Source organism: Lolium perenne, chromosome 3, assembly GCF_019359855.2.
Source record: "Lolium perenne isolate Kyuss_39 chromosome 3, Kyuss_2.0, whole genome shotgun sequence".
NCBI classification, from domain to species: domain Eukaryota; kingdom Viridiplantae; phylum Streptophyta; class Magnoliopsida; order Poales; family Poaceae; genus Lolium; species Lolium perenne.
The window spans coordinates 165,470,284-165,480,439 of record NC_067246.2 but is presented as its reverse complement, the minus strand read 5'-3'; the positions used below and the strand labels follow the sequence as shown (position 1 = coordinate 165,480,439).

General features: G+C 41.7%; 1 protein-coding gene across 1 annotated transcript; it reads left to right on the top strand.

Annotated features, from left to right (window-relative positions):
• Nucleotides 1-507: 507 nt before the first annotated feature.
• Nucleotides 508-9,575, top strand: LOC127323519 (probable chromatin-remodeling complex ATPase chain). The gene is made up of 25 exons (XM_051351634.2): nucleotides 508-958; nucleotides 1,370-1,501; nucleotides 1,638-1,741; nucleotides 2,792-2,904; nucleotides 4,413-4,510; nucleotides 4,640-4,819; nucleotides 4,901-5,122; nucleotides 5,256-5,390; nucleotides 5,467-5,749; nucleotides 5,841-5,914; nucleotides 6,072-6,292; nucleotides 6,371-6,458; nucleotides 6,532-6,625; nucleotides 6,727-6,915; nucleotides 6,995-7,026; nucleotides 7,115-7,191; nucleotides 7,268-7,357; nucleotides 7,448-7,517; nucleotides 7,683-7,725; nucleotides 7,809-7,867; nucleotides 7,953-8,118; nucleotides 8,234-8,412; nucleotides 8,485-8,700; nucleotides 8,961-9,071; nucleotides 9,179-9,575. Exons 1-25 carry the CDS (start codon nucleotides 656-658, stop codon nucleotides 9,197-9,199), a joined length of 3,300 nt encoding a protein of 1,099 aa, XP_051207594.1. The 5' UTR covers nucleotides 508-655; the 3' UTR covers nucleotides 9,200-9,575.
• Nucleotides 9,576-10,156: the final 581 nt, after the last annotated feature.

The window sequence follows — 10,156 nt, the reverse complement described above, 5'->3', positions numbered from 1 at the left end:
TGGATTTTGAGATTAATAACCACCACTAGAACAAGAGGTACTACCTTGCTGATGGCCACCCAAACAGATTAAAACGGATGGTCCAACACGTCTGTTTAGTCGCCGCGTTTGAGATGCCCTTAGGCTTGACCGCTTGAGAAGCAATTTTGTGTTGCTACAGCTGCCGATGCCCCCTAAAGGCCTAAACATGCTCGAACCCAACCACCTGTATCTGACTTGTACCCAAACCCAAAAGCGGCGGGAGTTCTCAAAAGTGAAACCCATCTCCTCCTTGGCGGGAACGATCTCCCTCCCACTTCCAGGTCCAAAATAAGCTTCGTAAGCGTGTTCCGCCGAAAAGCCACTTTGTGTTTACCCTGACGCTAGGACCCACCGAAGCAGCTTCACAATAGGTCAATAGCTCGGGTGCATGGAGGAACCCATCCTGCCATCCTCTCCCGCAACCGCAAATCGCCAACGCAGAACGGTGACCCGTTCCGTTTCACACAAGCCCTCCCGTATAAATGAGCCGCTCACTCCCTTTCTGCACCAAATCGCTCCGCACTCTGTATATCTACCGCCGCTCACCCGGCCAAACGATTCAAAACCCCATTCAGCACTCTAAATCTGCATCGCGTCTCAGAAGCCCTAACCCTAGTCCCCAACCCTTGCTCCAATGGCGAAGCCGGTGAAGTACGACGACGAAGAGGATGCCTCTTCCTCCGGCGAGGAGCAAGAGGACCAGGTCGACGGCGGCGGCTCCGAATCTGACGAGGAGGGGGAAGAGGAGGACGAGGCCCCGGCCCGCGAGGCGGACGGGGATGGGGAGGAAGAGGTGGATGCGGATGAGATCGAGGCCGTCACGACGGGCGCGGGCGCTGACGAAGAGGATGATGGCGGTGCTGTTGCAGGCGGAGAAGACGAGGAGTCCCAGTCAACCGAGGACGACGAAGCCGCTGTGGGGGACGACGACGATGAGGTGAGCGAGTAGATAGGGTTTGGGTGAGGGTCCCCATGCTTAAATACTTGTGCGTGTGAGCGATTGCAGTTTTTTTTAGACTTGCAGGGTCCTTATAGTGTTCTGTAATTTTTAACTAGGTATAAATTAGATTGGTTGATAGTTATCTACACCTGGCTTCAGTAATTTACAGGCACTCCCTGCTAAATAATAACAAATATAATAGTTTGTAGAGATTACCATGTTACTGAGCTGTGGACTCAAAAGAAGCCATGTCTTACAACGAATTAGTAGTTGTCTGGATGCCTGCATTCTTTTTTATTCTTGTGCAAAGTAAGAGCATGGCATGGCGGTTGCATTGATGTTTGAGCTGTATCAGAGTACTTCTTTGGTAATATTTGCATTATTTGCTCCTAAACTGTTTGATTGTAGGCTGAAGACCCTGCTGGAAATCCAGTGGTAGGGAAGCATGAGCGAGCCAGACTCAAAGAACTCCAGAAATTAAAGAAGCAGAAAATCCAAGAGATATTAGATTCTCAGAATGCTGCCATTGATGCTGACATGGTATGTTTCTTCTTTTATGAAGCTCCCCTGAATACAAATGCCCATCTGCAGTTGATTTATCATTATGTGATTTCTCTTACACTCATTATTTGGTGTATATTGCATCCTCATCATGGTTTTGAACTTTTGATCACAGAACACGAAAGGGAAAGGGCGATTGAAGTACCTATTGCAGCAGACAGAAATATTTGCCCACTTCGCAAAAGGAAGCCAATCTAAAGAGAAGAAGTCACGTGGAAGGTAATTTGTTGTTACTATGTTAGTGCCACTCTAATACTTACTTTGACCAGTAGAAATTGCAGCTACCTGTGCACTGATCTAATTTGAAACATCAATGAAATTTGTAAAATGTTACTCCGTGGCACTACTTCTATTTGCACTCCTGTTCATACCCTAGTAACTATCATTTAGTTATAGGGTTTGCTAACGGCAGCATGTGGTCTCTTGGTCCCTCTTCCCTTGACCACCACCACTGCTGCTGCAGCGTGTTACTCACAACAGCAGCAGGAGCATGCAGCCCTACTGCAGTGGTGGTGTTGCAACAGCAGCGTGTCACTTACAGTTAACGCAGTGCAGATACACATGTGGTGCAGGGTCAGTTTGTGTGGTTGATTTTGGTATGGAGGATGCATATGTTGGCAAATGACGGCGATGGGGGCACATTGGACGTGAATGGATCTGGTTTTGGGTGGGGATAGGTTTTTAATGGATTTTCTAATGTTGCATGATGGGCTAGTAATTATTTCTATTTCACCGTGTACAAAGAGAGTAGTGCTAAGATAGCAATGTCACCCCAAATAACACCCATGTGCGTTCATGATCATGTCATGCATTATTATCTGACAGTGAAAAGAATTGGTTGATCATGCTTTCAACTTTCAACTTTCAAGTAGTTGTAACTTGATGCATCATTATAATCAGTCATGAATATACACCACAAATTATGCAAGATAGATCAATTTGGCTGGATAAGTTTGCTGATGCATATGGTTGGCCTTTTTGTCTGGTTGATACTTAATAGTTTGAAATAGTAACGGGTGCACTATTGTTGTTTGGCATTCATTTACCTCTTGTTCGCAGTCATCTAACATCATTTCTAGCTCTTTGGTTGACTTAGACTGTAAGTACATATAAGTTAATTGAAGCAGGTTATTTTATGTTATCATATATTAGTGATAGCTTTTAGCATATCGTGACACTCTGGCTATTCTGTATGCTGTGCTGCAAAATCACTTTCAAGATTCCTCTGTATCTTTGTTCTATTTGTTGTTGAGGTGGGTCACACTGCAGGGGTCGTCATGAGTCAAAGATGACAGAAGAGGAGGAAGATGAAGAGTACCTCAAAGAGGAGGAAGATGCACTTGCTGGTTCAGGCGGAACACGTTTGCTTACACAGCCATCATGTGAGCCTTTCCTTGTTGAGCATTGGTAGCTGTTTTATAAGACACACTCCTTCACTTTAATAACTGACTTAAAGTGACATATTTTCTGTTTGCTACATGGATTTTGTTCCATAAAATGACAAGATGAATTATCCCATAAATTTGTACACACACGACATAACTGAACAGTTTATTATTATGCACCAACTGTATCCTGCAGTTGTTTATCATCTACATTGTTCTCCGAACCAAGCAAACATATATTTGATCTCTTACATAAACTTCAAATCAGTAGTGTACCAATGCGAGTAAATTCCATGGAACCCCTTTGTACTTGGACCCAACATATAATAAAGTTAAACTTTTAAGAAACCTTTCTGTAGCACTACGAAGCACCAATACGGTGACACAGATACGGCGATACAGATACGGGGATATGGGATTCGGCAATTCTAGAAACTACAATACGGCGATATGGCGAATATACATATAAAATTAATGAAATGCTATGCAATGACTTGTGAGGTCAGAGAATGACTGAGGCGGCGGAGGAGCGAACAATTCCAGGTTGCGGGGAGACGATTCTAGGCGGCGGCGAGTGACTCCAGACGGCGATGGTGGCGGTGCGCTCACTCCTGAAGCCTCAGTCCAAACCACTTCCATGGTTAATCAAGAAAATAGATAGATAGCACACTGGCTATTAGGGTCACTAGTGGGCTTTGATTGGGCTTCCCAATGTTCCTGTGTCCTAACCGTGTCGATGGAGGCGGTGTATCGGTGGTCTATCGGTATTTTTTTTCTTTTTAAAATCGGAAACGCTGATACTCCTGAGATATGTGTATTGCCCGTGTATCGGGGTATCGGAGTATCGGCGGAGTATTATACGTGGACACGGCAGACTTTGAAGTATCGGTGCTTCGGAGCTGTAGCATGCCAAGTTGCCAACTAGTACAACTTGTGGCTGACATGGCAAAGTTCAGGGATACTTGAATCCCTTCTAGTTCTCCTTTGGGCCATGCATCCAGGACGCAAACACATTATTTAACTTGTGACAAGCTGCCAAGCTCTGTCTTCACCATAACAGCAGCAATGAGCAGGTTACAGGAGGGGAGGCTGGGTTGGTTACTTGGTTAGCAACTTAGCCTGTTGTACTCAGACCATATTTTTATTTAAAATGTGCAAGTGAATGCATGCCATGATTTTCAAAAAAGAATATCTTAATACTTTATTTTCTGATAGGTTGATCAAATTATCTGTAGTTCTAGATTTCCAGATCCATGGCACTAAATCTTTATTGTATGTTGATTTCTAATTAAATGTGAACTGTCTATATAATGGATAGATCTTTGTTTTATTTACTGAAATATTGACCCTTTTCTATTTATATGTGAATAGAATAGACTATCTTGTCCTGCTATTATGAAAATCAGCTAATGGAACCAAAATCCTTTTTAATAGGATTACATCTTTAATTATTGTCTAGCATATGTCAACTTCCAGATTGCTGTGTTATTATGTTTGCTTTGCAGGCATAAATGGAAAAATGCGAGATTACCAACTAGCTGGGCTTAATTGGCTCATACGGCTATATGAGAATGGTATTAATGGGATATTGGCAGATGAGATGGTATGTTTGATGTCCTAACCACACAATAAGCACTCACTACAACCCCTTTTGTATTTTATTCAATAAGTAAGGTAATAGTGTTTTATGCAAGTTACTGACTTTATCCTCTGTTCTGCATTTCTTCACTAGGGTCTAGGGAAAACTCTTCAAACCATTTCACTGATGGGTTACCTGCACGAATTTAGAGGAATAACCGGTCCTCACATGGTTGTTGCACCAAAGTCCACTCTTGGTAACTGGATGAAGGAAATTGCTCGTTTTTGTCCCATTTTACGTGCTGTAAAATTCTTGGGAAATCCAGAAGAGAGGGTTAGTCTTACACCCATGTTTTTGAATTATTATTGTTACTTCAGCTGGCATGTTACTTATATTTCAGTACTGTTTGGTCAGAATCATATAAGGGAGAAATTACTACAGCCAGGAAAATTTGATGTGTGTGTAACCAGTTTTGAAATGGCAATCAAAGAGAAAACTGCATTGAGGCGTTTTAGCTGGCGCTACATTATTATTGATGAAGCTCATCGGATAAAAAATGAGAACTCTCTTCTGTCAAAGACCATGAGGCTTTTTAGCACTAACTACCGTCTACTCATCACAGGCACTCCACTCCAGGTGGGTTATGTTTGGCAGTGCTGTTTCTTTGTATATTATATAATACATTACCTGTTAAAATTGCTGAATATATTGATTTATATTCCTCAATCTTATTTTCAGTTTTATCACTTACTGAAGTTTAATATTGCAGAATAATCTTCATGAGCTTTGGTCTCTACTCAACTTCTTGCTGCCTGAGATATTTAGTTCTGCAGATACCTTTGATGAGTGGTTTCAAATTTCTGGTGAAAATGATCAACAGGAGGTTGTTCAGCAGCTTCATAAGGTATTGGATATAGCACGTTTAAAATGGATGCCACTATGTTTGAATCAGCATATAATTTCTGTTTGCATTTTTTAAGGTTCTTCGACCATTTCTTCTTCGGAGGCTTAAATCTGATGTCGAAAAGGGTTTACCTCCAAAAAAAGAAACTATCCTTAAAGTAGGGATGTCTCAGATGCAAAAACAGTACTATCGAGCTCTGCTTCAGAAAGATTTGGAGGTTATTAATGCTGGTGGTGAACGTAAAAGGTTGCTTAACATAGCTATGCAGTTACGCAAGTGCTGCAACCATCCATATTTATTTCAAGGGGCAGAACCAGGCCCACCTTACACAACTGGTGACCATCTTGTTGAGAATGCTGGTATGCTCATCATGCTGGCCATTTTGGTGGCGTAATTTTATATGATGTCTTCTTTGGTTGCGTAGTAATAACTCTTTTGATTTTGCTCTAGGGAAAATGGTTCTGTTAGATAAATTGCTGCCCAAATTGAAGGACCGTGACTCCAGAGTGCTTATTTTCTCACAGGTGGTTATTTAGCTTATGCTGCACAGAATTAAATGGCAGTCTAGCCATCGCATATTAAGTTTCAGGCACACATTAGTTACTGAACATGTGCACCTTGTTTCAGCTCATTAATTTGCCACAAAATACTTTGCTTGTTTGACATATCACTATCCTGCAGATGACCAGGCTTTTGGATATCCTGGAAGATTATCTTATGTACAGAGGGTATCAATATTGTCGAATAGATGGAAATACAGGTGGAGAAGATCGTGATGCATCTATTGATGCATTTAACAAGCCAGGAAGTGAGAAGTTCGTTTTCTTGCTATCAACCAGGGCTGGTGGGCTTGGTATCAACCTTGCCACCGCTGATGTTGTGGTTCTTTATGACAGTGATTGGTACGCTGTTTTGTTAGACTGCAAATTTGAAACCTAGAAGTTGAATCTTATGTCTTTTATATTGCAATGTTTCTGCAGGAATCCACAAGCTGATCTTCAGGCTCAAGACCGTGCACATAGGATAGGCCAAAAGAAAGAAGTTCAAGTTTTCCGATTTTGCACAGAGGTTTTCTATTTTTAAGTTAAGAGTATGAAAATACTACTTTTGGTAGGTATCTAATGGTGAAACTAAATTGCAGTACACCATAGAGGAAAAGGTGATTGAGAGAGCTTACAAGAAGCTTGCATTGGATGCTTTGGTCATTCAACAAGGACGATTGTCAGAACAGAAAAGTGATTTTTTTTTGCTGCTGGTTACTGATTTATTCTGAATGGTTTTCTGCTTTAGTATGATATGGAATAGTCTGACTCTGACATTATTGTTTTCGGTGCAGCTGTCAATAAGGATGATTTGTTGCAGATGGTGAGATTTGGTGCTGAAATGGTGTTCAGTTCCAAGGATAGCACAATAACAGATGAGGATATTGACAGAATTATAGCTAAAGGAGAAGAGACAACAGCAGAACTTGATGCGAAAATGAAAAAATTCACTGAGGATGCCATTAAGTTCAAAATGGATGATAGTACAGACTTCTCTCTCTCTCTCTCTCTCTCTCTCTCTCTCTCTCTCAATGTCTCTGAAAACATATTTTTTCTCCACAGCTGCTGAATTATATGATTTTGATGATGATAAGGTAATGATCTGTCCCATTGATCTTGTGCTTGCAACTTAGTTAAGTGTCTTGTCCAGTACTTACTGACTCTGTCTTTCAATTCTTTAAGGAGGAGAGCAAGGCTGATTTTAAGAAAATTGTTGGTGACAATTGGATCGAGCCACCTAGGAGAGAGAGGAAGAGGAAGTATGGGACTCTTTTTGGTGTACTGCATTAAGTTTTTCTACTGTTACTTGTATTTACCTTTGACTTGTTCTTGTAGTTACTCAGAGTCTGAGTACTTTAAGCAAGCACTTCGTCAAGGAGCACCAGCAAAACCTAGGGAACCACGGATTCCAAGAATGCCCCATTTGTAAGTGCAACTGTCCATTTTGATTTTCTAAAAAATCAATGCCTTTTGTTCCTTGGTATTGTCTACTAACTGTTTATGTGTTAATGTTAGGCATGATTTCCAGTTCTTTAACAATCAAAGGTTAAATGAGTTGTATGAAAAGGAAGTCCGGTACCTCATGGTAATTTCTCTACTAGATGTTGAGGAGCATCTTAATCACTCAAACATTTTTTTCTGCTTTTATGCTCCATTTGACAGTCTCTTTAGGCTTCATTATTCCCCCACTAGTCAATTGTTTTTCAGTTGTCATTGATAATTGGTGCCTAACTTAATATTTACATTGTAGCAAGCCAACCAGAAGAAAGATTCCATTGATGGTGAAGATGAAGGTACTGCTAACTCTTACTTCTCTAAGTTGCACTACATTATCTAGTAAGATTGTGCTGATTATATTTTCTTCTGCAACACTCAGATCAGTTGGAGCCTTTGACTGCGGAGGAGCAGGAGGAGAAGGATCAGTTATTGGAAGAGGTTGGATACATGCAATATAATAGAGGGCATCGATCATCTCTGAACTTTCTCTTGACATTCTTGTTTACTATGATGCAAATTTCAGGGTTTTGCTACATGGACGAGGAGAGACTTCAACACGTTTATTCGCGCATGTGAGAAATATGGTCGCAATGACATCAAGAGTATATCCTCTGAGATGGAAGGAAAGACAGAAGAAGAGGTTCAGCGATATGCTAAAGTTTTCATGGAGAGATACAAGGAACTGAGTGGTAAGTCAATTCATTAGACATGATTGATATTAAGGAACTGATTGCTTGTTCGCTGAAAGATGAATTGTAAATAAATGTTTGTTCTGACTAATTTAGGTTTGTCCTTTCTAATCAGATTATGATAGAATTATTAAAAACATTGAAAGGGGTGAGGGAAGGATAAGCCGCAAGGATGAGATTATGAGGGCCATTGGAAAGAAGTTGGACCGCTATAAGAACCCATGGTTAGAGTTGAAAATCCAGTATGGCCAAAATAAAGGGAAGTTCTATAATGAGGAATGTGACCGTTTTATGGTATGCCCTCTCCCTTTTGATGCATACTGCTTCATGTTGTGACTTGATTAACCACCACTCGTTATATTTCAGCTATGCATGGTGCACAAACTTGGTTATGGAAACTGGGATGATCTTAAAGCTGCCTTTCGCATGTCACCCTTGTTCCGATTTGATTGGTTTGTGAAGTCCAGAACTACGCAAGAGTTGTCTAGGCGATGTGACACCCTTATCCGTCTAGTTGAGAAAGAGAATCAGGAATATGATGAGCAGGAAAGGCAGGCACGGAAGGACAAAAGGCTTGCTAAGGTAGTTCTTCAACATTAGTCGTTTGAAAGTACTTCATAGTTATAGTTTCCAAGTACTTCCTCCGATTCATATTACTTGGCGCTAATATAGATGTATCTAGAAACATTTTAGTTGTAGATACATCTATTTTAGCAATAAGTAATATGGATCGGAGGGAGTATTAGAATCATAAAAATAGACAGCCTTATGCTAATGAATGGTTTATGATTATACTAATTGTGCTGACCTATCTGGTCTTGTATATTTCTTTTGTCACTTAGAACATGACGCCGACGAAGCGACCTGCATTAAGGGTTTCAGACGGTGAGACAACTCCAGTGAATTCATCCAAGAGGCGACGTCAGTCCCTTATGGATGATTATGTGGGCTCGGTATGCCAAACATCCCCCATCCCAACCCCATCCCACCACTTACACAGGGATCTGAAAACCTGTTGAAAGAGGATTCTGCTGCTAATTAGTTGTGAACAATGTTGCAGGGAAGGCGCAAGCGTGGGTGATCTGATGCTGTCTTCTGAAGATTTAGAGCGGTCTTAAAAAATGTTTGACTCTGCTTCTAGTGTGCCGAGCTTCCTGGAGTGATATGTTCAATGAATTGTAGGTTAAGATAATGCTTATCGAAGTTGTGTGTAATGTGATCTGCTGTCATTTGGTCACCTGTGCTTCACATAGATTAGTTTGAATGTTGCCCTGTCCTTTTGGTACAAAGTATTTGTGCTAACTGTTAGGAAATAATACATGTGATCAATTGTGTATGGGAGGGATGCCTCCCAGGAGGTGTCTGTTGGGGAAGAGGTGTCTCCCCAACACACCCCTTCAGTCTGTATATAAGTGGATCTCCCACATTGCAATGAAACAAGAGAATCATTTGCTCCATTCCTTTGTGTCTCTTCTCTCTATACTACAACACGTTATCAGCACTTTGCTCTCCAATAGAGCAATTTTGGCCGGTCGGCGAAGCACAACGAACAAACAACGACTCCTGCAGAAACTGGATCGTACCCGATGCGCGTTACTCTTCATTACAGCATCTAACCAAATCGCCGTCCACGGCAAGGACGAGATTAGCAAGTCTCTGGCGGAAATCATCATCCTGCTAGAGAAATCTTCAATCATCAATTGGCATGCCGTTGCATGCATCCATTGAATAATTAATTAATGCATCGATCGGATCATTTCACTAGATTGGAATCATTAACTAATTGCTGCATGGTTTTGCGTGTATTCTCTGTTAGGACGAATCAAACTGGACGAACATCAAAGACGATGAACGCGCAAACCGCATCAGAACACGGCAGCGTCCGCAACGGAGGACACCAGCCCGCGGCGGCACTCAGCGTGGCGGCAACAACCGTTCGCGGTGCAGCAGTGCTTCTACACGCGGAGGCGTCTACCAGCGGACGGTTTCTTCCTGGCCGCTGACTCGTCGTGCAGAAAAGCGGCGATGTCTTCCTGGC

Excerpts from the sequence above, each read along its gene's own strand:
- LOC127323519 (XM_051351634.2), top strand. The coding sequence starts at position 656 with ATGGCGAAGCCGGTGAAGTACGACGACGAAGAGGATGCCTCTTCCTCC. Across the intron at positions 2,905-4,412 it reads TTTGCTTACACAGCCATCAT|GCATAAATGGAAAAATGCGA; the intron begins GTGAGCCTTTCC and ends TTTGCTTTGCAG. Across the intron at positions 5,915-6,071 it reads GAGTGCTTATTTTCTCACAG|ATGACCAGGCTTTTGGATAT; the intron begins GTGGTTATTTAG and ends ACTATCCTGCAG.